General features: G+C 37.7%; 1 protein-coding gene across 13 annotated transcripts in view; it reads left to right on the top strand.

The window, feature by feature from the left end:
• The window catches only part of RBFOX1 (RNA binding fox-1 homolog 1), a 1,252,174-nt gene that overhangs the window by 262,833 nt on the left and 961,836 nt on the right, over positions 1-27,505 (top strand). For all 13 annotated transcript variants that reach the window (XM_030482277.1, XM_030482275.1, XM_030482292.1 and 10 more), the window contains one exon: positions 18,796-18,828. In XM_030482277.1, coding sequence (XP_030338137.1) covers positions 18,796-18,828 — 33 coding nt within the window. Of the gene's footprint in view, positions 1-18,795; positions 18,829-27,505 lie in introns of those variants that run through there.

Here is a 27,505-nt window from a genome sequence, read left to right as displayed (position 1 = left end):
GCTAATGCAAGGCTGATGGCAGAAAAAGCACTTTGTTTAATTCTCCACTTCTCCAGTTGTTCAAGGAAATGTGTAACTTCTTAGCTTAGATACTTCGCTGAATTGCTATAGCTGGTTTCTCTTATCCTATAAGCATAGTTATTCCAGTACAGAATTACTTAATGATGCTATGAGGTGACTGTGGTTTCAGGAGTGGTTCTGATGGTGTGCCATGTGGTTTAAATAGTTTATGCCTCCAGCTCACCCAACAGCTGGATCTCCTCTTGCCCTTCAGTTACACTAGGATGATCTTCTACCTGATTATTCTTTAAACGAGTTATGTGAAATAAGCTGGATTTAAGAGGGGAAAAGAAATAGCACACAGTGGAGGTAGTCGAGTCCTTTGGGTGTCGGTCAAAGTAGGACTTGGAGCATTCTATAGTTTTGCTTTAGATGATGTTACAAAAGTTAGAGGGGTGATTTAAGCAGGTTTTTTGGTTTTGTTTGTAAGAGAAATTAATACATAATAGATGGATTTGCTCAGGTAATCAAAGCCTATGCCCTATAAAGCCTATTTAAGCCACACTTACAATAAGGAAGTTTTCTGATAATCAGCCTCACCTCATTCTTCCAAATTAACATCTTTATTTCTGTGAGCATTTGGAATAATGTCTGTCTATCGTTTGGATAGACATAATTATTTTGATAACAATGAAAATTTTCTGTTTTCCTCACTCCTGTATTATGAGCCGCCCTATAAGCTTTCCATAATAGCAAGTAATGTGTTAAGTGTGAGTACAGAAATACTGCAGAGGAGACACAGCTACCTCCTGTTCCCACAACAGGGTAATAGCTATCAGTGATCCCCTCCTTGAAAGAAGAAATTGAGTATGCGTCTTGACAAGTAAGAATACCAGAAAGATCAATAATACATATTTTCTAATAGTCAGACTGTCCTACCATCCTTTACAGTGGGGAAATCAAGGAAAATATTTTAATTATTTTGAATTCTCTTTGCACAGAAGAGCAACTGTGGACAAAAATGTGTTTTTCTGACAATGTTTTCTATAGCATACACAGCAGTAAAAGATAACGTAAATGTGTAATACTTTCTAGGAAATATGTCTTTCAAGTCTTCTCCCAAGTATGGTGGGAATAGAAAGCTGGAATTTGTATTATGCTGTAAATGCAAACAGAATTCAGATTGAATCAGTTGCTTGTACAAATTAGCTATCCCACATTTTCTTTAGAAAATTCTCAGACACCAGAATGCAGAGAACTTCTTGTACTATGACTTGCTGGGTATAGGGGTGAGAGGGATGGTCATTAATTTTTTTTCTCATATTTTTAATGTAAACTAAAGCCTAATTTTTGTTTTAAATGCCTCTCAGGTGTTGTGTTGGACCTTTTTTATTTGTGATTCGATATGGAGGTCTTTCACGTAGCAGCAGCACTGAGGTTTCCTATGGTGGTACAGGAAGGCCTAGAGTCTCAGTGACACAGAGGAGAGAAGCTAAATTTCGGGGGTAACGTATATGGATCTTAATTAAAACACAGTGCAGAAAGCTACTAACTTTGCTGTGTAGATTTGACTCTGAATCACACTCCAAATTGAACTTGGAACATACACTTTTTTGATTTTGGACTTACATGAGTGGAAAATGGACTATCTGGTTTCTTCCTGTTTGATTCAAGACATTTGCATCTCTATTATTTGCAAACAGAGAACACAGACCTCAAAAAATGCAGACTAAAGATAATAACTGATTGCTTTGTATAACCTTTTTAGCATTACTGGATCTCCTGCTAGTTTCTTGTTTGCTGTGTGTTTTTGTCCTATCTGTCAGGGTCCTTAACAGTTCTTCTGAAGATGTAATGCTGTTGTACAAAAATCTATTATAATAATTTGTCTCCTCACTGTTGCTATAATTACTCTAAATTGTGTTCCACAACAGGCAGGAGGGACATTCGGTTTACAAAAAGAAACACTGTGTACCATTTTCTGTTGCTCACACAAAACCCTTGCTTTTTTCCCTTTGCTGCTGATTAGTTGCATTGTATTTAACCTTCAGATGTTTAGAGGTTGCCACAGAAAGGAGAACTTCTTTCTTTGGCCCTCTGATAGTGTTGTTCTGAAAGTACTTTTCCATTGACTATACAAGTTGTATAAGAACAAAACCAGTGATATTGGAGACAATACTGGAATTCAGAGTTTGCATATGCAGAATTACCCATTAAGATATGTGAGATTCACTTACAAATATGAAAATTTAAAAAGGCTGTGGGGCTATATAATTTGCAATAAATAGTTTTGAATTATTGACTTTATATTAAGATGGAGAAAATTTAATGATGTTACAGAATCAGAGGTTAATTGGTATTGTTATTTGTCCGATAACAACTTTAGATTGGGATTTTGATAGCCACCTGAAGAGGCTTAGGTTTGCTCTTCCACCCACTTTACCAACATTTTATGCAACAAAAAAATCTTTTCCCTGACATAGTTTTCTAGGAGAAATAATATAAGCAATCAAACTGTTGAAATGTCACTCTACCAGCATACCTACCATGGCAAAAGTTGCTGCATTCTACAAAATGCAATTACTCCCAATGGTAATTTTAGAGTAATAATATACTGAAAATATAGTTTTAAATATATTTTAAAGATTCATTTAGAAATAGCAATTATAGGGAAGACCTTTTTAGAATTAATCCAGATTTTTCTAAATCAGAATTCAAAAAAGCATTGGAAATCAGAATTCAAAAAAGCATTCCAATTCAAATTGGAATTTGAATTGTCGACATTTAATAACTGACTTCTCTTTAGAATATGTCCAAATGATCTGATTCATTTAATTAAAGGCTATGTTAATAATTACACTCAGAAATTTGATTGATTACAGAAAACAATCCCAGTAGGTTTGGATATGCTCAGGTTAATTGAAGAGCTAAGCTCAGGAAGGAAAGATTTGCAGAAGGCTGTGTGCAGGCACTTTTCTCCTGGTGAGAAGAATCTGTCACTTTTTTATGTCTTTTATAGCACAAGTTCAAAACTTGACAGCAATAACCTTCGAACTGTATCTGCATGAATCATACGTTATGACTGCAATGAAAGACAATCTCATGCGAGATTCTTTTGGTCACATTTCAGAGATTTATTCAAACTTATGAGGTTTTCTCAGAACAAATTATAAAAGATTTTTTTTCCAGGACGTGGTTCAGTAAAGCCCACAGGCTTAAGCATGCAATTGTAAGGCTGACTGGACCTGTGTACACAAATGAGATCTTTAAATAATATTTACAACAGTTATATTCTTATGAACTTTACTAAAGAATGACTTCAAAGAGGTAATTCAAGAGAAATATTTTTCATGAATTAGTGAAGTCTTCTGCTCCAAACTGGCAGTAGATTGATGCCTGAGGTTTCTTCTTCATGTCAGTAGTGTATCCCCAAAATGTTACAGAATAAATGTGGTAGAATACATTTAAAAGTTATATGGTGGGTATTTTCTTCATAAGCTTCCTAATGAAGATCCTTATCTCTCCATTAATTAAGAGATATTTGCAGTTGTTGAAGAAGTTCTGCAAGACTAAGGTGGCTAAACAGCCTTTGTCACCTCTTACCAAACATATCATCAGCATGATGTATCTAAACTAACATTTCTTGAAACAGCGTTTCTAGGGGGAAACAAAGTTCAAGGATCCTTCAAATCACTCTTTTTCTCTTCATGTGTAAGGAATTTAGGGCAATGCTTATTGTCATGAATAAGAAATATTCTTAGAATCTAAGCTGGCAGAATCTCCAAAGCACACACTGTAAACATTTCACTTCTACAGTGACAGCTAAGTGAAGATGCCTTGCTCATTATCCATAAAGAATGTGGCACAGATGAGCTCAGAATGTAAATTTGTAAGGAAATGAAGAAAATATAATTAATTTTTCATGCAGAAATGTGTTATTTTTTTCATGCTGAAAGATTCATGGAAAATTAATTAGTGGAAATCTAGCAAATGTGTTGTGTTGGTAATACTGTAAAAATACTTCTCAGCACCAAAGGAAATATGAGAGGCTGGAATCATTGAGGTTAAATGGAAAATGGGAGGAACAAATAGGTCCTTAATAATAGCCGTTCATTATAGGATTTCTGAATAAATGACAGAAATTAGGAGAATTGTAAAAGAAGGGTATGTAGTTTACTGAGCTGTGGTATGAAATGGATTAACTATGTGTTGAACTTCACTAGAGCTTCTGAAAATTTGTTAGCATTTTTAAAATTGTTTTTTAAAGAGAAAAAGAAGTTGCATGCAGTGCATCTTTGCGAGTCTTGACACAGTTAAATATCTGAGTGCACTTACCAAAACTACAGTCATTTCAATGACAGATTTAATATTCTTGAAAGATGAGGGATTTACTGCAGTGCAGAGAGCAGCCCATTTGTTTACTGGTAGGTGAGTTGAGGCAGCTATGATTTAAGTTTCCCAAAACGGTAAGAGGCTGGTTGGTATTTCTGGAGTCGTATCCATTATTTACATTGCTAGGCTGTGAGGATATTTGCAGCAATGTCACACTAACCTCCATGAATTCTTGATTGAGAAATAAAAAATTAACAATATGGACTGGCATATAGAGACAAGTCATTTCAAAACAGGCAGTGTAAGAAGGCTGTCAGGAACACAAATACACACAAACAAAACTCTCAGAGTAACATTCAATGCTGTAGGATTTCCACAGAGGTTTAATTCCATGCAACTCCCTGCCCTTCATGCCTACCTGCAGGACTAAGACTTGAGAGTAGCTTGCCATTTTCTTGGGTTTCTGGAGTTGCTAGGTTATCTAAACTTCCCTCAGCCATGGAAATGAGGTTCAGATTAATAGTTGAGCTGCAGTTTACGTCTACTGGGTAATGTCCATTCGCCTTTTTTCCCTAGCAGCCACTCTTCCCCTGTGCTGGCCCCCAGCCTTTTAGTGAGGGGTCCATTTACCCGACCCTGACTTTGTGGGGAATGGGAGGCCTGAGCAAATCGGCAGAAATGGGCATCCACAGCTCTGCAGGGATAACAAAAAGCCCAGAATCAGGGACGTCAATTCATAGGTGACAGCCGCATTTTATTATACTTTGGAATAATGATGATGATTATTCAGAAGAAAAGTGAAAAACAGAACTCTTATGTGGTTTGTTTCTCAGTAACAGCCAAAGTAAGAATTGGCTGTGATGCCAAGACTGGTACTAAACATTACCACCATTTTATAAACTACTTCCTTTAGTCCAGTGACTGCAGCCTTGTTTGCTTTGACACAGATTTTAATTTTTTGTTTACTCCTGAAACATTACCTGATAACTTGGCCATTGTCTAAACCAGTCACCTCCCTGACAATTAAATAAATATCAGAAGAAATAATTGCCAACAGTATATATACACACAAGTTATGTATATCCAATGTGTATAGATATGTATATACTTGGTGTATATACATTGTATATAACAAGTTATGTACTTTCCAAGTGCCAAGCACACCCTGCTTTTCCACATCAGTGTGAACTTGGGTGCTCTTCTGTGGTTGTGGATCCAGTTTGTCTGTAGTTTGGCGTGTTCTTTGTTGCTTCAGCAATGGTTTTGTTTTCTTTTTATCTCAATATGGTAGCTTACTATGAAGATCTCCTTTAAGGGAAGTGGGAAACTGAGTTTACATTTGTTTTATACTGATGTGAGTTTTCGCTCTTCTTTCTACAGAATTTATTGTGGGTTTTGGGTTGTTTTGGTTTGGTTTGGTTTGGTTTTTTTTTTGTGTGGGGGGGTTGGGTTTTTTTGTTTTGATTTTTTTTTGTTTATTTGGTTGGTTGGGTTTTTTTTAATTTTGTTTTTTGGGGAGTTTTTTTGGGTTATCGTCTTGAACTGATGGAGCCCTTAATGTTCCCTTGCTTTGAACAGATGGAAGGACCTGATTCAAGGTTCACAGGCAGGAGAGCTTTCATCTGCTTTTAAGGAGTCATACCTGGATTGAGATCAGCATACAGGTTCAAACAGAGTTGGCTTAAGCAAGTAAGCAAAGGGTCTTCATTTGTCTGCTAGAATTTGGTTTATACAGTAATACAAGTACATTTTGAAAAGTGGAAATGGAAAGTGAGGGGGAAGGAGGTCAGCTTTGGTACTGGTACCCCTGCAGAAACCTCACTTTTTTTTTGACTTTGTCAGAATGAAGAAATGATTGTTGGAAAATGCTGTTCCGTGATCATTGGTTTTCTCAGGGTAAAACAGAACTGAAGGCTGTTGAACACTGCTTTTCCAATCTGCAAGACCTTTTCAACAAGGCCTGACCTTAGTGTTAGAGACACTTTAAAGTACTGAAGGTTCTGATCAATGGTGTTTAAGAGGTACATTGTAATTGAAAAGCTTTCACAGGCACTTCTTAAGGTAAAGATTTAATTTTGAATTTTTTTTTTGTAGATAGGGAAGATTCCAAAAGACAAAGCTATTTCTGCAGGACCCTTGAGGAAGACCTGGATTTTATTACATTATTTAGATTTAAATTCTGAAATGTACAGGATATTATATAACCTGCTTTTTGACCATACTTTTAAAGTCAGAGGATTATCTCATGAAGAGAATACATGTTCCTTATTAACATATTTTGCTTCTTAATGAAGGCTTTCAGTAGTGTCCGTATTTAAAGTATTTTACATAATTCATTGTGCTATTTTCTTACTGCCCTAGGAAATTATAAGCATCTCTTGCTGTGATCTTTCATTCCAAGGATTGACTCTTTTAATATCCATAAATTTTAAGAATTCTTATAACTGCTGTGTCAGGGAGCTCTGGGTAATGGTCAGAAGTGACAGAGGAGGCTGTGAAGTTAGCTCATATGCCACGACTGATAGAATAACGGAGCTAAGGGAGCCTTTATGGGTGAAATTTCAAATCCATGGACTGTCATAGTTCACAGAAAAGAAAGCATGCCAGTATTAAACATGCAGCCAAGACAGAGGTATAAACCTACTAATGATGAGAAATCCAGAGTAAAGTATTTTAAATAACTTTACATATGGGTTTGAGACACTGAAGGTACAGCTCTTTTATTTTGTATGCCTATAAGTACTGAATAAACAACAGCTGTAGCTGAGAAACAGATGAGAATTTCTCTTAGGAAATGCTTATGCTAAGAGCTTTTTTACAGCCCCGTCACAGTTTAAATGGACTGTCAAGCTGTGCTACTGTTAAGTTCCCTGTTTGGGGCCAGAATGATGGGAGAATTGCTATCCATTTCCTGGTGACAGTGACTGTCTTTTTGTCAGAAGTTAGATATTTAAAAATATGACTCAAAATACTGAAATTTCTGACACATGGTAGTGTAGGTCTCTGTAGCTAACTCTTAGGGCACAGAGGCCTTTTATAGAGTTCATTTTCTAGTAATATCTTCCAAATATAATAAAATTAGTTGTAAGAAAGTACTTTAAGTAGTTAAAACTTAACCAGTACTGACCAAGAATCTTAAACTTCCCTGTGAAGTAAAGGCCTATGTATTGTTTTATCCTGGGGAAATACCTCAGTGCTTTCATCATACTGATCTAACCCCAGTCCTTTTTTTTTTCTCTTTATGCACTTGCAAATGTGTTGTTGCTGCAAGATTATTAAGAAGGAAGTTTTTATTTCAGTTTAGTGCTCATGTCTTTGCTTTAGGCCTTGCACATTTTTACCACAGAAGTTCATAATGTCAGTTGTAAAATTCAGTTTCTCTCCAGAGAGCCGCAATCAGGCACACCAGGTGAATTGTTCTCTCCACAAATGAACCCCAGTCCTCCTCCCCAGAACAACTTGAGGAGAGAAGTCTCCATTTTGTAGCATATCCCAAAGATCACTATGAGCAGGCTCCAGTGGGCTAGGTAGGAAATGTTGCCTTGCTAAGAATGTCCTGAGAGCAACTGACTATTTAAACAAATAAGGGAAGCTTAGATGAAGGACCTCAGCAGTCTGGGACCGCCATGGTGTGACATAAGGTGTAGAGAGGAGGCAAGAAACTTGTCTTAAAGAAGACCTGTCCAACAGGGATTTAATGGGTCAAAATGTTTTATATTTTGCCTTTGTACATCAACCTATACCAGTCTTCATCCCTTTCAGTCAGCAAGCCCTACTGCCTTCTCTATTGACTGTCTTTGGAAGTATTTATGACTTACTCCTATGCAGAGTTTACCGCAGTAATCTCATATCAGTTGAACAGAGCCCTGGATAACCACAACCAGCTCTGAGTCCTCCCAGCAAAAAGATGGAAAGATACTTGATTATTTCTACCTTTGTGTAACAGAGCAACATGAACTGGAGATATACTCAAGCTGTGAATGTCAGGAATAAATAGGCAGCTTACAAATGGCGTTGAAAATGGTCTATACTGCTGAGAGGAAAAAGGATTTTGTTTCTTATTGTTCTGCTAGCTTTGGGTTGATTTAAAAAAGAGTGGTGTGTTTTGATGAGGGTGATACAGAGTAATAGCTTTTGAAAGTGCAGTAGCTCTTTTCTTTAAATGTTTGCATTTTAGACTGAATTGATTAGACTGAGGTTTTTTGTTGGGCTGGTATTGCCTCATCTAGTACAATGACAACCAGGAGTAGCTCTGGCTTAGTGCAGCACGGGAAGGTGACACTAATATGTTAACATCTGCTCACTACAGCAGAGGTACAGCGACCTTGGTGTATCATCATTAATTTCCCCAAAACAAACCATCCAGAACTACTGCTAGTAGAAACAATTTAAAGAACATAACATATAGTCGAACTTATTTAGTCTTTGACATTGATAGAAGGGTTGTTGCTTCTCTGGCTGAAACCCGTCACGCAGCGGCAGGGCCCTTGCTTTACCCACGTGCTGCAGGAGTGTTCGGCCCACTGGGGACACTCAGACTTGCCCCTGTAAAAGGTGGAAATGAGCATCCAGACTTTAGAAATCCTTGGCTGGCTTCACAGGCTGCCTTTTTAATCAGAATACGTGTGGGCCTTGACAAGGAACTTTGTCTTCGTTTCTGTGCCTCACAGCCTCGAAGCACAACTGTATGAATCAGGTAGGAGACTACACCTCCCCCTGGAATATGGGCGTTTATGTATGTACTGGGCCAATTCTTCAACTATTGGAAATGGGCTGCCACACAGCTGGGTGGATTTCTGTCACTGGACGGTCTGGCCCAAGTACTTTGTGCTCCTTCCATTGTCCTCTCTCAAAATGACAAACATTGCAAATGATCCACTTTAAACTGTTAACTTGTACTGATACGGCTGCTGTTGGCAGCGAGGGCCCTGTGTTCACGGGACAGTTGACATCGGCAGGTGCTGCCAGTGGGGTCTGCGGAGCGCTGAGGCACCGTGCGCTGCTCCTGGCACGTGGTAGCAGTGTTGCCTCCTTGTGTCACCATTTGTCATTGCTGCGGTGTCTGTGCACAGCCCATGTTTCCAAATACTTTATTTCTGCTGGGTACATAGCAAACCTCATGGAAACAGAAGGTAACGGGGCGTTCCCTTGAGTGCTTCTGTAGGACGCTTTGCCGGGTGTCCAAAGAGGCCCTGCGGCCGAGGAGGCGAGGGCACAGGGAGGGACTGGAATTCATTAGGCTCCTGAAAGCTTCCAGGGATGTGGACTTCCTTGGAGCCACCAGCTGCAGTTAGTTGTTAATGGAGTTGCTGGGTTAAGTTCATTGCGATGTTTGACCTGCTGTATTGTGTAGGAGCCTGGCGATGTGTGAAAGCCTTGCTGCCAGAGAGGAGCGATGGTGCTGCAGTTGTAGGGGCTAATGATTCTGCTGACCTCATGTCCTCATCCAGCTGCTTTCTATTACTGTCGCTTAACTGGGACATGGTAGGCTCAGGGGACTGACTTTAGATAATGAGCGAGCTGTGCAATTATGGCAGCTACCACAGGACAGGGGAGCTAAATGCAGCTCATTTTTGCTTCATCATCTATTTTTATATTATTCTGGCATAATGTGGACATTCAAAAAAAATTGAGCTTATTGCTCTGAGGTGAAACGAATAATGCTGGTAGTGCTGCTGGTCTGGGGAGAGGCAGGGGTGGTAAGCGAACTGTGCAGTAGCCAGCTTTGCTGCTGTCGTCTTGCCTCAGTACTTTATAGCCTTACAAAAGTATTGACACCTGAAAAAACCTCTACCCAGGATCTTTGTGTTGATATTTATATTCTATTTATTTCCCTTCTTGCTAAGTTAAGAAAGTAAGCATGGAACATTAATGTAATTTTTACCAGAATCCATGGAAAAGCTGTAGTGGCTCAACAGTTTACTTGAAAATGTTTTGTTTACTTTGATTTTCAGATATAGTTATTGCAGTTACGCTCTGGATTTTTCATAAACTTCTACTGTCTAAGAAGTACAAACCCCTTGCTTTGGTTAACTTACGGAAATGTGAATATTGTCATAGGTTATAATGCAGCAGTATATGTGGATATGTTGTTGAAGGTATGGGTAAAGTAGACTTAGGTTTACTTTTAAAATTATGGTTAACAAAGGCCATAATTTTTATGACATACAAAAACTTGGTACTTTAATGGACAACTTATGCACTGACACTTTCTCTCATTATCTCATTGTAAGAGTAATGGGATTTATTCCCAGTATTAGAGAGGAATTGTTTGGCAAGTTCTGTCCAGTGCAAGTTTCTTTGTAAAAGCGAGTTCAAAGAGAAAACCATGTTATTTTCAAACTGCTTTCTAACAGATATACAATATATAGCATGTTTCATGAAGAGCATTGTATATGTTAAAACAAATGTTTGGGGGCTTGTTTTCTGCTTATTTACTTACTTGGCAGAGTTTACTCGGATTGCCCCTCAGAAGTCTTAAATAAAAGAGACATTATGTCTGAGACTTTGTACATGAAGTGAATTATCCATGATAACTAGTCAACATCTTTGCATACTGATTTATATAGCATATTTAGTTGAAAGATCATAGCAGCCATTATTATCTGAGCATCGCAAATACTAGTGGGAAGTAAAGGGCAGATAGATTTTTCACCACCTGCTAAAATCATTGCCTGTATACTTACTGAGTTTCCATAAATTTGGAGTAATCTAATGCTGTCGTCCAATAACAGTAAGTAAACAGAACAAAATTTAATTAAAGATACGTATCTATGAAATATGAGTCTTGATTCCACCTGTTCTCCATTCAGCATATTCCACCCGTGTAAGTCTTTAATATATTGGATTTTTTTGATGGGAAGTTATGTGTGCCAGCCATAGATAGAACATTATGTTTAGCATTTTGGAAGACCCAGAGAGCTGACCCTGCACTAAATTCAAGTAACTTCTCAAATGTGCTTTCAGGAGCAAGTGCTGAAGAGGAGAATTTTGCCCACACAGCTTCTCTGGCACTGAGGACTTTGCTAGTTTTAAGTCAAGTGAGTTCTCTGCCCAGTTTGGTGTATACCCTTGTAAGTGCTTATTCAAGAAGAATAATCATGTGGATAAGGAGACAGCATGAAGTCACAGAAAAAATGGGCCTGGGCAGGAGGAGAATGAAATAGCTGTTTGCTGCAGCAGAGATACTTTACAATAATGTAAAAAGTTTGTGGGACTGTGGTCTGGAAGACAGCACAGCCATGGATTGACTGGCTTCTGTGCTCAGTTCACTTCAGCAGCAATCCCAGCTGTGGCCAAAACCTGAGGGCGCTAATGAGCCTTAATTGCTCCAAGTAGCCTCACTTGAGTTTGAGGTTTATGCACTTTGTCTATGCACATATGCATGCACATATATTTCATTAGCAGGCTTAATCTACAGATTACTTTTTAAAAAACTTCTGCTTTTAAAAAATTTAGTTGTTTATTTTCATTCTCAGATGGTCATAGTCTGAGACTACACCAAAATTCCTTTTCTAGATAGAGTCTCAATTTAGCCAGCTTACTTACTATTGTGAAGCAAGGAGTTGCTATAAACAGACCTCCTAAAGCCTTCACAGCCAGTTTAAACAAAAATAATCAAAGACTTTAATAAAAAAAGGTATAGTGTTTTAGTTAAAAGCTGTATCGGAGTATTAATAAGTATAATATTAAGAACACAAATGAAAAACAACCTACATGAGTTAACATTCTTGGATCAAGTCCTACATTTCTAATAGCCACTTCTTTGACCATTAAGGATTAGGTTTATAACTGAATGCGTGGGGTTTCATGGTAGTCTAACGAATGTGGATGTAAAAGTGAATTTTAATTTGCTTTCCAGCATTGCTTTTAGAAAGCAAGAAGGAGGTGAATCATAGAATGGTTCGGGTTGGAAAGGACCTTGAGGTCATCTAGTTCTACCCCACCCTGCCATGGGCAGGCGTGCCTCACGCTAGACCACATCACCCAAGGCTCTTGCCAACCTAGCCTTGAACACTGCCAGGGATGGAGCATTTACCATTTCTCTGGGCAGCCTGTTCCAGTGCCTCACCACCCTCACAGTAAAGAACTTCTTCCTTACATGTAACCTGAACTTCCTTGTTTCAGTTTAACCCCATTACTCCTTGTCCTGTCACTACAGTTCCTGATGAAGAGTCCCTCTCCAGCATCCTTGTAGGCCCCCTTCAGGTACTGGAAGGCTGCTCTGAGGTCTTCATGCAGCTTCGCTTCTCCAGGCTGAAGAGCCCCAACTTCCTCAGCCTATCCTCACACGGGAGGTGCTCTAGCCCTCTTATCATCCTCCTGGCCCTCCTCTGGACTTGCTCCAACAGCTCCATGTCCTTCTTATGTAATATCTTTCTTATGGAATGGAAATTAATGAATCAACTGCCTTAGCAAGAAGGTGATATCTTTTGCGTGCATGTTTTTGTATGCTTATGAAGGAGATATTTAAATGTGTTAAAGAAACAATTTAGGTTTACAGCTCTATTTATCATGATTGCGTCACTGAATTTGGCTAAATACATTAGAATGTCACATTTCATAGGTATAGTGCTTTAGGAAGTAAAGTATGACAATACAGTTTTGCTAGTTTTTTGGTTTTTTGGTTTTTAATTTTTATCAATACTAATAGTCAGACATTACATTGTGAAATTACTAATGGGGTAGGCTGGTTGGTTGGTTTTGGTTTTTTCTTGTTTATTTTCCTGTTCCCCTGCTGCTGTCTATCACAGTGAACCAGTGATACTGCAGGTAATTGTTCACGTAATGGAGTGCAGAGGTGGTGAAGAATACTCAGCATAAGGCTGATTTCTTCACACACCTGTCACTAAATAGCTCCAACAGCTCGAATTCTGTTCAGTGGCATGGACTGTGAATCACAATCAGAATTATGTTCTGAATCCCGAGGAGCTGGACTAGGGACTGTGCCAGGCAAATGAAAAAGGGGAAGAACCAATGGGCAATCAATCCTACATCTGTCCCACTCACAGGCAAATCCAGAAATTAATAAAAGGTTACAGCACAGTGTAATTTTTAAAACTGCCTAAGCTCAGTGAGACAAACTTTTAAAAGTAATATTTCACATTTGTTCTGATAAATGCCAAGCTATTCACAAAACCCTGTCAAATTTCTTCCCTTGATCTCCTTGTCAGTCCAAATCTTATTTAGTTGTCTTATAGGTGTGTTTACTGCAGTAGTTTCAGGACTGCTTAAGCAGGGGAGGTACTGGTTAACGGTGAGAGCAGGTGACACAGCAGATTTGTTTGTTGGTTATGTATTTTTTGTCTAAGAAATGAAACACTGTCTCTAAAAAGAAACACAACTTGACTCACTGTCTCCTACTTTCCCAACTCCGATGGCAGAGTTTGAACAAAACATGACCTGCACATTCAGCCACATGTTCCACTCATTGGTGCACATCAGTTCAGTCGTTCTGCATGACGTGAGTGGTACTCATCTTTCTCTTCTAACAGCGGTGCAAAAACCTGGGGGGTGGCTTACAGACATCAAAAGCTCTACTGTAATAAAATTACTTTTTAGAAAATCTATTTGTTAAAGAAACAGCTGTTGGGTCACTTTATTAACATTAGTGGTGGAAGAAAAAGAAATAAAACCATTTCTGTCCTGTCACTGACAATTCCAGTCTTGCTATTTTTTTTCTTCTAGATTTATATATTCATTCTCAAAATCTTCTTTGCCTAATATTCTGAAAGAATTTCAAAAGTCCAAAGTTCAGGAGATGGTTTTCTTAAGCTTATTGTAAATGTCTATTTGCAACTTTTTTGTTTGTTTGTTTGTTTTTTTAATCCTGTTTTGGAACTGGGTGATCTTCTCAAGTAAGCACAGGAAAGATGCTGAACTGAAGGGCCTTTGGTTGCAGCTCTTTCAATGAGTGTTCTTGTAACAAAACACATATGCATGCCTTATGTGAGTTTGAAACAGGATGAGCTAAACATGAGGTGACACTGAAGGAATTCCATGCATTTTGTTTCTTGGACTAGGACTGAAACAACCCTTTTCTCATGCCATAGGAACCTAGGAAGGTGCAAAGATATAAAAGGTGAAAACTGTGGTTTTTAAATGTACAAAATTCATTTTGATATGAGAAACTGAAAAAGAGATTAAGAAAATATCTTCTTTAGAAAAATGAGTGACAGGAAAAGGACTTCACATGCTGATGAGATGAGCCAAGTCAGTGAAATGGTTACTGACTTTCAGGCAAGTGATAAATGAGAATCCTGGCTCATAATGTGTCCCTTTCAATTTTTGTCCCTGCTTTTTTATCTTTGAGCTTTTACACAGGAAATTTCATATGTATTTAATGCAAAAATGACATTAAATGAACTTTCCATTTCGTGTTTCAGGAGCTTTCTTCATCCTAGAAGGTTTCCTTTATTTCTTTGTGGTAAGGTGCTGGCTTGAGATACATAACAAATAGCAACTATTTGGATACAGTTTTAGCATGGCACATACTGTCCTTTTAATTAATTCTGGAGGGTAGGAACTACATATGCATGCACTTCAAGATAAAGCCTTTCTAAATACTAAAACCAGTAAGCATGGTTTAAAAGACTGTTTACTGTATTTGCAGTGTTATCACCATATCTACATTTTTGTCAGTATTCATGTGTTTCCTTATGATGAATGGGAGGTTCTGAATTGAGTGCAACTTTTGTGAGTAGCAAAAAAGCCATTTTAAGGATGTTTTCTGTCAGTCATGTATAGCTTCTCATACAAGAAAAATAAATTGCAGCTTCCCTGAGAAAGTGGCATAAACCCATGGGCTTTTTATGATGCAGAGGGATTATTTTGAGAAAGATAGGAAGCCCTCACCCAAGATGTAATCTCTCTTGATGAAATTACTGTGTTCTTAACTAGTCTGGGATACAGTAAGAGTATAATATATATGTAGTCTGGGATAAAATGTCTGGGAGACAGTAAGAGACAGTAAAAGAATGTCATACTTCATACCAAACATTGGTAAGAACCATAGGCTGTTGCAGGTAGGATGGTCTACAAAGGAAGCTGCCAGCCTTGTAAAGCAAGATCAACTAATTGTGAGAAGCACATTGTCTACGCTCCAGTTCTTGGTGTCTGCTCCTCTCCTTGGCTTGTCCCCAATCCTCCCCTTCTGTAATAATTAGCTTATTATCAAGACATAATTATAGGTACTTCTTTACCCAGAATTGCCCAGGTTGGGGATGGATAAGTTGGTTTTGTGTCTTGGGTGACTTGGCTACAAATCTCAGTGGGTACTCTGCTTAAGAAGCTTGATACCTGGCCATACCTTCTCAGAGGATTTAATTGAGCAATCATGCTGTCACATACAGGCAAGTTTTGCAAAAGCCTATAGCAAAGAATGACTTCCCAACTGCTATTCTTTGTCATACACTTTATACGACTTTGTGTTCATTCACTGACTTCTCAAACGTGACAGAAGATCCAGCTGCTGGTCTAGAAATTACAAGTTTCAGGAACTGGGGAGGAGGGTAGGGTTGATAGGGAGTAGGAAATCAGTCATACAAGCATTAACATACATAAACTTAAATAAAAATCTCTACTAGATCTTTTAGGTAATTGTCAGGTCTTTACAGACTAACAGCAGTCAGCTCATTAATTTAATGAGTGTTATTTGACCTATAATATTAATGTGTTTTACTGTTTATTAATTAAACATCAGCTTGAGGAATGTCATTATTTTAAATAGAAACACTCCATATCTGCCTCCATTTATATAGTGGTGAGTATACTGTTAAAGATCATAGTCCCTCTGGTGTGAGGACCGCTTTACAGAGTTTTCAGAAATCATAGAATCATGGAATGGTTTGAGTTGGAAGCGACCTTAAAGATCATCTAGTTCCAACCTCCCTCTGCCCCAGGGACACCTTCCATTAGACCAGGTTGCTCAAAGCTGCATCCAGCCTGGCCTCATGTCTCGGAGTATGTTCGTATCCCTGCATCCAGCCTGGACACAGCAGTTTTCTCAGCTATATAGCATGGGCTGATGAAGTATTTCACTAACCTAACTCTGGTGAGAGTGCCTGGTAACCTGCCGTGCAGGTGTCAGCAATACCACATGGCTCAAAACAATGTTGCCTTCAAGCATTATGACTGTGTCAAGTTATTTGTCGTTTCATTTGATAATTTTTCATTAGTATGCTTGGCATAAGAATGTGCTGATGAAATTTGATAAAAATGTAAAGCTAATTGCAAATATAGAAGAGCCTGATCCAGAAAGAGATGAATGCCCTAGGAGATTGAAATAAAAGAAGTGAATTAATGTTAGTAATACCAAGTAAAAGGTCATCCTTCTAGGAACTAACTGGAATTCCTGCTGAACAGGGATTTATCAGATAATAACTTTGAGAAGAAAGATATGGGCATAATGTGTCCAATGGTCCAGTTGACCACTGGATGACTATAAAGCAATATGAAGATAAATCATTATAAAAGAGAAATACTCTCTTTGGACATACATGTGGATTACTAAGGTAGAAGACTGTTTAATTATATTGCAAGGCATTAGTGAGTCCTTGGTTGGAGTAGTCATATTGCTTAGTTGTATTCACATTACTTACATAGTTGAGAGAGAGAGACACCTCTGAGAGATGGTTTAGGGTGGGATTTATGAGAGCTTAAGGAGACTCCACTCCAAATGCTGGTGTTTTAAGTTAAACTAGGTTTTGGGTATATCCCCTAAAATACATGTGTTTAGTCATTTGACTAAAAAAAAAGATATAGTTAGATTTTAGTAAGTAGAGTGTAACTCTGCTGAGTTTATTGGTAGAAAGACCTTCTTGTGAGCGGGCACTAGCAGAATGACATGTTAAGCCTAATGGAATTCTAGCAGAGAACAGATGAGATGACTTTATGTAAGGTCTGTGTTGGAAAAGTAATTGCTAACCCTAAAGAGTATGGGTGAAGAGGAATAACAAAGGAAAAAAAAAAAAGAAAGAAAGGTGGTAGGTTGTTTGTAAATAAATGGAATTTAAATAACGACAAGTTCTGCTTATGTGAGAGAAATTCTTGAACAGCCTTCAAAAATGCTATTAGTGACAAAAGAGACACATTTCAAATGGAGCTGAAACTGGTTTTGAATCAAGTTAAATTAAGTAACTGTGATTGCAGGTACCTTGTTGTGATGTGACAGGAGTTCATTTCCATTCCCAAATTCCTTTGAAATAATTTTTTGATAAATCCACAGATGTCTTCCATTGAACACCAGCTCTCCACACAAGTTTTCTTTTTGCTATACAGGCTGATCTCTGTTCAATAAACTCTGTGCTCTGCTTCCCCTCCCCTCCAACTGAGTCACTGTTGGTCACTCCCTCTCCTGCTCCTAAAAGCTGGGGAGAATCGGTGATATCCTTTAAAAGTGATTGGTAACACCAATATAAAGAAAGATCTATTCTCATGCAGACAGAATTATAGGTAGGTGTCGGTCTTAAATATATGTGGGTTTTCAGCCTAGTAAAGTTGTGACAATATTGTCACATAAAGTTCTAACAGAGTCTTGTTTTACGAATAGTTTAACAGCCCTCATAACCTAATAACAACTTATTAACTTAATAACACTTAATGTCTGTTATTTGTTGTATAATATTAAAGCATGTCTGTGTCTATTCAGTGTTGAGTTAAAATTTCTGTTATATAAATATATTATTTATATAAATATAAATATATTACAGTAACTTTAACTCAACACTTTGAACAATTATATCTGTATTGCCTGAACTGAATTTTGTGCAAGTCTGTGGTAGTAGTTGACTGACTTATAGTTTGGTGTCTAAATCTAGAGAATTAATGATGAATTAATTCCTTGTTTGGTGGAGAGAAATAGTTCCTGTGATTCCACGGCTCATCGGGAGACGAGTATGTTTTGTGCTAAGCCCAGCCTTGGTTGCTGTAAGTCGGAACTGGAACAGGGTCTGACCTTTTCCCGCAGGGGTTCCTGCAGCTCCCTTCCTGCCAAAACCTGCACCCAACACAGTACATCTCCAGTGTGCAGAAGCTGGTAAACCTTTCTTCGTTATGCTTTACGTGCAATGTGTTCTTCTAATTCGCTGTTGCTTCTAGCACTATGAAACTATGCTGGCTTGTTTTCAAAGCATATCCTGGTAATTTTCTTGATGTGTTAGAATAGCTTCTAGTTGCATTACTCATCATTTCTGTTCAGAAACAAATTAAAAATAAGTAAAAATAGAAAAACATTTTTTCCAGTTCTGTTTTGGTATGTCCCCTGAATATTACTGTACTCTTTATTTATACCTGATTTTGCCTCTGATATGCGTGAGAGCTGAATAGTCATTGTGAAAGACAGTTCTCTTCAGTTCCATTCCCTCAAGCCATAACAACCAATTGATGTCAGTTACCTCAAAAGCAAATTAATCCCACTCCTGTTTTGTTGACTCAATACTAATGCATTTTTCCTGTAATTTTCAGGTTTTGACAACGCTGGCTGCCAGCAAAGCTGAGGTAGGAAATCCTGTCTTACACGGGTGGGATGTTAAATAGCTGTCTGCAATTTTGATAGTGGGGCTTGCTTTCTTACAATTTTGGGGTGAAAATTTAAGGGGCTTCACTATGGCACTTGTGCTGCTTCTAGTGTTTAATGAGCCAATCTTTGGAATTCTTGTCTTGTTATAACAATGTGTAAGCTGATAAATTCCTTCTAGGAAAGTTTTATCATTATGTAGGTCTTTGAAACTGTGTAGTTCAGAGCTTTGGGAGGCATGTGTTGTAATTTCCCATCAGCAGAAGGTGGCTGTCTGACCTTTCCTCTGTGCCCTTCAATTTTTCTTCATTGCTTCAGAGCAAAGAATGTACTGTATCTGCTCCAAGGTCAGCTCTGGTGGTTGGCTTGCATTCCTTCCAAGTCCTTGGCTTGCTTCACTCTCTGGTACCATATGACATGAGCTGTTTGAGATAAGTTTAGTTTTATGACACAGTGCTACTAGCTGAATTCTTGATCAATTCTGGAATGACATTACATGCACTGTGTGTTGCCTACCTTAGGTGCTTGGCATTGCTAGTTTAGATTGGTCATTTTGGATTTGCATTTATTTTGTTAGCTTTTCTAGTCATGTGTGAGTATTTTACTTGATCTTAATGGGTCTAACTCTATTCTTAGAGGTGAAAATATTGTAATTATTGGAGTATATTTTGAATTACTGATTGCTAAAGCAAAAATAGCAGTTCTTTGTGACCACTAATGTGTTATACTGCATTTGTCTCTTTTGAACATTGCTGTTGAGTAAGACACTGCACTTTTAATAACTGACAGATATTTTTATTGAGTGTGCACAGTTACTGACTCATTTAAATGTAATGTCAATTGGAAGCTCAGAGTGTTTCTATATGAAGCAAGTCTTGGACTCACAGTAGGGAATTTGTGATGTACTCCAAAGCTAATGTTTAACTATGACAAAATGTCTAGGTGACTCTAACCACTATAGTCAGATAAATTTTTAATATGAATGTTTTGTAAATTAAATTGCATTATCAAAGAGAATAGATAAACTTTAAAGAACAAGGACACAAGTTCACTTGCATACTGTAAAAGAATGACCTAATTCATTTTTATTTAGATTAAGACTGTAATATTAGTGTTCAATTTTGCTGGTCTGAGTCAGTTGCATACTTGGCTTGTCTCAGAGACTTTGGGGAGCAGGATTGGTATCTTTTTCTTTTTTTTTCACTGTTGCACTATTTTAAATTTAATTTCTCTTATATCAATAGTGTCCACTAATTAAGAGTCACTTTGATTTTCTAGATTTGTAATGGGATTTTTGGGGGCTTAGATTTGTCACTGTACTGGTACCACTATCAGTTTTGCTCTCTTCTAAAAGTCGGTTTTCTCATTTGTAAAATTTTCCCATATACTTTTTCATTTGTATGTGTAAAATTCTAGAATTATTACAGGTTTCTGAGGTGGTCAGTAGTGTCAGTTGTGTTGCTTTGTTAGTACTTTCACTATTTGAAAGCCTGCAGAAGTTAACATATTTGATGGCCTTTGTGCTTCAGCCCATGGGCCAGCTGGCTTTGCTGGCACAAACCTCTAAGAGGTTATCATTAGATGCTGTTTCTCCCATTCATAAAAGTACTCAGAAGAAATGCCAAAGTTCTCCCATACAGGGAAAATCCTATTTGGAAGCTAAAGGATAATTAAGTGCTTTCTTAAATCAGGGCGGTAGTGTTGTTTGTATATAGTCCTACTGAACAGTCACAAGAATAACAACTAAAAAGAGCAATAAGCATGCAGGACTGAATGCTGAGTTTTTGGAGACAGTTTTCTGCTTGAGGGAAGCGGCTCCTTGACATAATAGCAAACTTAAGGATTTCTTCCTGGGACCTACATAGTGCATAGTACAGTTTTGGTGTATTTTGAGGCTAACATGCCTTAGATAATTGTTTGTGTGGATGACACACAAGACGTTTCCTCAGGTTTGATGAGTGGCCTCATGTTTTGAAATTTTTAATTTTTTTTTTCACTCTTTGATCTTCATGATCCAGGTAGTCTTGAAATTTAATTATTCCTCTTTTTCTTTTCAGTTGACAGAGCTGTGGTCTTCCCTTACTGAATTTTGTCTGAAGCCTGAGTGAAAACGGGCACGTTTGTGTTGCTATTGAATGTTTCAGGAAGATACAAACAAGTTGGCTGGGGTTTTTTTGTTTGGTCTTTTTTTTTTTTTTTTTCCCAAATGCTGGTTGCCACATACCTGCTGTAGAGAAACAAATACATCTAGAAGAGGCTGTCAAGTAAGACAAAGACCTTTCTTCAATCTTTTAACACAAAAGGGCAACAAATAGTGACAGTCAAAGCTGTAGGCAGCAAAACCTTCCATGAATAATTGCCAAATCTGCCTACACTGTGTCTTTTAGTGTCATAGTCTTGTAAATATGCAAGTTAGAAGCATCTTAAAAAAAGTATAAGCTGTGCATAGGTAGTCAAATATGAAGATTTTTATCATTTATTACTCTGGTCTTTTGCACAGAAAGCACATAACAGATTGTGTTAATGTCATTGCAGAATGGGCCTGAGAACAGTCTCAAATACAGCAATACACTGTATAAATTGCTGTAACATACAGAATATAATAAAATTTGCATGTAATTACCTGGAACAACACAGAGGAATGACTTTTTTTCAGGTCTCCCTTGATTTGGTATAGGTATATGGCTGACGAGTCCTTTATTGCTTTTTGAAATATACATTTGTCCCCTTCAAAAGATCACTCTTTCATAAAACTTTGTGTCTTTTTCCAGAGTGCCCTTTTTTTCTAATTAGCTATTAGTATAAATAATCTCCGTGTTGGGGAAAGCATCATTTCTTTTCTTCTTTCTGAAACAAAAGCTTCTCTACCTAAATAACCTTTGTTTCCTCTCCTACATGCTCAACTTGGCATGTAGTAGAAGAAGGGTGCTCTTATACTTGGGATGAGGGGGAGGATGGCTACATTAGGCAAAGTTGCTCTCCTGGTTCCTGTGTGGATTGTGGCTTCTCCAGCAAATGCTGGAGTGAGGTAGCAGGGCATAATGGATAGACAGTCACATCTCTGTCTTGCCACCCCATCTTCTTGAGGGATTGTGTTGAGAGGAAACAAAGGTTTCTCTATTTAGGTAGATAACAAGTTTCTCTACCTAAATAGAGAATAGAAAGCTGCTTTTGATTCCTGTTTTCCTCCACAACATTCGAATAAGTAATACAGTGAAGTTCAGGGCCGCTGCCTTGTGAGAAATTAAGAGGTCACGCCTGATGGAAATACTGTGTGTAACCTCTCTGCCTGCTTTTATGTGAGGAATGTCAAGGCAGCCCTTTTTACTCTCATAAAGAAAAGGCTGCCAATACATCTCAATAAAACTGGAAATCAAAATCAGCTCAAAGACAAGGAGGTTATTAAATCAGAGTTTAAGGAAAACCTCAGAACAGGAAGCAGAATATGGCTCTAACGATAACAGAACTGACTGATTTATACTGCAATCTGTAAGGTCCTTGATTATCAGGAAATGTCATTGTTAAGCCCTCCACTTACCTTACATGGAAGGAGTAGGTCAGGCCTGGTGGGTAGCGTGTTTCTGCAAAGGCCAATAAATGTATTACACTTCAGTCGCCCTTTTGCAGCTCTGCGTGCAGGGTGGAGAGGGGAGAAAATCCTCTGACAACAAGGACAGACAATTGTCTCTCTCTTTTTTTCTTTTTTTTCATAAAATGTTTATGAAAAATCATGTATGCTTGTGGTGCTGTAGAAATATGTTTACATGAATGATGTGAGAGGTGCATATGCAAGGTGTCTACAGCAGATATGGTCTGAAAGCCTTTCAGAGCATTTGTGCTTGCTGATATTATTGTCTGTTTGCATTACAGTAATGCCTAGAGGCCCCAGCTGGAATCCTAGTCTTTCAAGTTGTGTACAGGCATGTGTTACACAGTATTTTAAAGGTCTTGCGCACTTAGGTAGATAATGCATGAAATGGCTACAGCAAAATGAAGAAAATCATGTGGCAGGTTGGTAGAGCAGAACTGTGGGGTTTCATTGCCGGCAGGACCATACTATCTGTTTTTCCTAGTTTTAATGTCAAAGTGAACTAACTCATTTTTGAAAAGGAGTTGGTAAAACAGGGTACATAAACAGCAGAACTTGCTAAGAAAATATGTATCTACCAATATTGTTCTATTATTACTGTTTTGATAGTTTGCAGTCTGCTCTCTTCCTGCTACACTTTATTCTTCTTGCTAGTATACCGGTAATTGTTAAATCCTATTGGCTGTCTGATTTGTTTCTATGGGAAAACTATGATATCAATGGAAACTTTATTTAGGGAAACAAGAATGCTTGGTTGGATGCTTTCAGGATAAATTACAGGTGTATTAAAAGTCCATGGTAGATAAAAACATGCCGTTCAATTTTCCTAGTCTCTTTGTCCTGCCTTATTCTCCAAAGCACACTTGATACACAAGGACCTCGTCTGCCATCACTCCAGAGTATATATGTTCTCAAGACAGAAGACATTTCCCTTTCTATTTTCAGATTATTTTTCAGAATGAATGAATGAATGAATCGATTATAACCTCCCCCTTTTCTGATGGATCAGTACTTTACATCAGCTGAGGCATTTGATCAAGCCTATACATGGTTAATCCTATCCAGCTGTGTATTTCGTCTTCCATAAAAGAGTGTGACATTAAGTGATCAGTCATGATGACTGATAAAGAATTAGCTATTAGTATTTTTTTTAGTATTCATCTCTTTATTTAAAGCAAGAAAATATTTGCATTTTGAAGAGCAGTAGCAAGTTCTATACAAGCGTAGCCTAGTGCTTTCCATGTAGTCATAATGATGAGTATTTTAAGGGGTTTACCATCTTTATAGTTTGTAATAGGACTTTAGAAATTTTCAAGAGTGTAATTGTTACATTAAGATGGTCCTTTTTGCTTGGTCCATTGAAATCCCTTCAAATTTGACTGAGTCATAAGCTGTCACACGTTGTGTATAAGTAGATATCACTAGTGTAAAAAAAAGGTCATTGCAATCAATTGATAATTGCTTATTATATTACTACTAAGAATATTGATAACTTTAAGTGTAAATTGGAAAATGACGTATCAAAGTAATTTTTACTTGTTGAGATTTTAGAACCGAAGAGTTATAACTGTGCAGAAACTGTTAATTTGATGTTTACCTATAAATTATTTCCACTGAAAAGCATTTTATGTGCATATAAGCTGAGTAAGCGTCTGAACTCCCACTGAAAGGTGTCTACGGGTGTTTCAGTGTCACATATAAATCCTACTGGGCACCTACCTGTGTCTTCAGATACCTAATAAACTCTTGATTGTCAGTGACGGGAACTCCCAGCTGTAGCAATTATCTTGACAAGTTAATATGGACATTCCAATGTGGCAGAAAAGAAATTCATAACAGTGTGTGTTTGGTAGGTGACCTTTGAACGTGATTTGAGTGCATCCCCCTCTGAACACTTAAAATACCTCCCCTCATTAGTATTTGCTAGATTCCCTTCCAACTTCTATTACCAAAAGCAGAATCCTGACTACCTTTTGTAGTTTCAAGGTTTAACCATGTTGGTTACATATATATGCATCAGAACTGTGCAAAATGGATGGGAAGGAATTATAGAAAGTTTTCATCCATTTTTTACTTGAGTATGAATTTATAGGATCACACTTCTCCAATATGAAATCCTCTACAGTAATTTTAAGCTGTGCAGTGTGAGAGACAGTCTTGCTGTAGCTGCTACTGTAAAACCTAATTTGCTGCATAAAATATGAGAGCTATAGTGAAATATGAGCCTGGAGAGCAACTCTTTTGATCTTGAGTAGTCAAAAGGTTGGCACATATAATGGTATGAAAATAAATGATGTCAAAACTGTAGGATATAATTTACAGTTTGGGGGCTACTTTACTCATAGAAGCAGAAGCTTCTACCATTGAAAAGCAAACAGTGCAGCAAAAGATAATGAATGGGAAATAAAAACATTCATAAAGAAACCAAATATATTGAATCATGCAATACATCAGTTTAGACATAACCAGTTGACTAATTTACTGATTATATATTCTTAAAAAGAACATTTATAAAAGATATGAATGGAACAGTAGCTTTTGTTTTGTATTTCATAGACTTATAGAATGGTTTGGGTTGGAAGGAACGTCAAAGATCATCCAGTTCCAACCCCCTGCCACAGGCAGGGACACCTTCCACTAGACCAGGCTGCTCCAAACTCCATCCAACCTGGCCTTGAACGCTGCCAGGGATGGAGCAGCCACAGCTTCTCTGGGCAACCTGTGCCAGTGCCTCACCACCCCCATAGGAAAGAATTTATTCCTAATATCTAATCTAAATCTACCCTCTTTTAGTTGAAAGCCATTCTCCCTTGTTCTATCCCTATGTGCCCTTGCCCCTCTCCAGCTTTCTTGTCAGCCCCTTTAGGCACTGGAAGCTGCCCTAAGATCTTCCTGGAGCCTTCCCTTCTCCAGGCTGAAGAAGATCAGATCTCTCAGCCTGTCTTCACAGTAGAGGTGCTCCAGCCCTTGTAGCATTTTTGTGGCCTCCTCTGGACATGCTCCAACAGGTCCACGTCCTTCTTCTGTTGGAGGCCTCAATTTATTTTTCTAAAGAAGTACTAGGCATCAGCTGTCATCCAGTTTGGCAAAGACTTAGTTACATAAATTGACTTTGCTTACTTCCAGTGACAAAATCTTTGGTCTTGTAAACTCTTAAAAATGAGATTTTTTTTTTTAGCGGTCCCATTACAGTCTGAAGGGATACCCAAGTGCTTCATGGTGCTTCTCGGAGAGTGATTGCAAACCAAGATCATAATACTTGTTGACAAAAATCTCTATCATTACTCTGCCATGTAGATTTTAATGAGTGGTCTGATAGCTGAGACTCCATTGCCTACACAGGTTTCAAACTAGGATTTGGTTTTTTTTCAGTGTGTGTATAAAAATGGTCCATGGACTAAGTCAGTTACCTAAATTTGCTTCATTTAAAGATACACAATCTTCCCTAATAAAGTCTCTACCTCTGGAAACAGTCTTTTAATTGTTTAAGCCTCTATCTTTCTTGTGAGGACCACTTTGTTAAGTTTTCCTAGGCATCTCTTTTGTCCTATTTTCACTGAAATGCTACTCAGTCCCTTTGGTCAGGTGTGAGGTAAGTCTTGCTTTTTGTTCAGACTGGGATTTCATTGTACTTTGGGAAGTGTGCTATTAAAGGGGAAGTGTTTTTACCAGATCTACACAACTTCCAAGGCTGTTTAGATTACTTAGGCCAGTAAGTCTGAAATTTAAATTCTCCTCCAAGGATCTAGAGATTGCACACACACACACACACCCCCCTCAAAGCCAGAATCTGCTCGGGCAGGACTCCTGCAGAGACTTCTGAAGATAATTGGATTTATTAAAATAATGTCAACTATGAAACATCATGTGAGCATTTTCTGTGCATTTTTATGAATATGTGGCTCCAGAATGCATTCCAGTGATGTGCATCAGTAATTTGATGGCAACAGAAACGAATATAAGCTAGTCGCACTAAAGGGTTAGTATTGACTTGGAAGTGCATTTTGTTTATTGTTTCTGTTTCTGAGTTTAGTTCTATGTCTTCTTGCTAAATGTTGTACGTTTTCACTGCCTATATGAGAATCTTAACATGTTTTGATGATTTTTAAAGTTGATGTATTAATCACACTTTTCTCAGTCCTTTTGTTGTGAATTTCAAGAGTATCATCCTGTCAGAACTGTAGGTGTGCCATATTGATCTTTGTGATTAAATCAGCCAAAGTAAACTTGATTTCTAAGGGAAAATGTAATATTCTCAAAGCCCAAATGTCTCCTAAATATTTATAGGCTGCAAAAGTTGATCAAGTACCTTTGTTCTCTGATTATTACAGTGAACGATGACACTTAGTTCAGATTCTCATCATATTAATGTGATGTAATAATATATAAATTTATGTGTGTGTGTTTTCAATCATGTGAATATGCAAAGGTAACTTTTTTTCTATCTTGGCAAGGCAAGAAGATAAATAGGTGAAAATGTGTATGTGTTTGAGTGATAAAGTTGGTTTAATGATTCTCAGGGAAAAAATTCCTGTGGTACATACAGTAGTGACTTGATTGAACAGGACAGAATCATGCAGTTCAATTAATGTGCAAATATGTGTTCACTGAACTTTCATTCCATTTATCACGTGGACGTGGAAATAGGGTCATTTTTTATCTCTGTATTATGCATATGACATCTTAGTTTGCTGCTTGCATGTTGCTATGGGAAAAGTAGCGATGTGGCACACCACAGGCAAGAAGAATTGCAGATAAATTCCTGAGCTGTCACAAACATCTTTAAGTAGATCTTTGAAGATAAACCTCTTCCTTCTGCAAGGATTAACAATAAGAAGGCTTTTGCATGCTCTTTCCATTAAAATTGTATGCATCTTTTGGCCATATGCTATAAAAAATCATTGGCAGTGATTGTCATGATTCTGAAGTACATAGTTAGCAAAGAAAGATAATCACAGAAAAAAAAATAAAGGAAGTTTTAGTTGAAAATATGTTAGTATTCACCATTGGTTATTTAAAATAAGAAGTCGTCACCCATTTCAAAGTAAGTTTTTTCTGATACTTAAAAA

Source organism: Strigops habroptila, chromosome 4, assembly GCF_004027225.2.
Source record: "Strigops habroptila isolate Jane chromosome 4, bStrHab1.2.pri, whole genome shotgun sequence".
Lineage (NCBI taxonomy): Eukaryota > Metazoa > Chordata > Aves > Psittaciformes > Psittacidae > Strigops > Strigops habroptila.
Note: the sequence above shows the minus strand (reverse complement) of the source record. Positions and strands in the feature narration are given on the sequence as shown.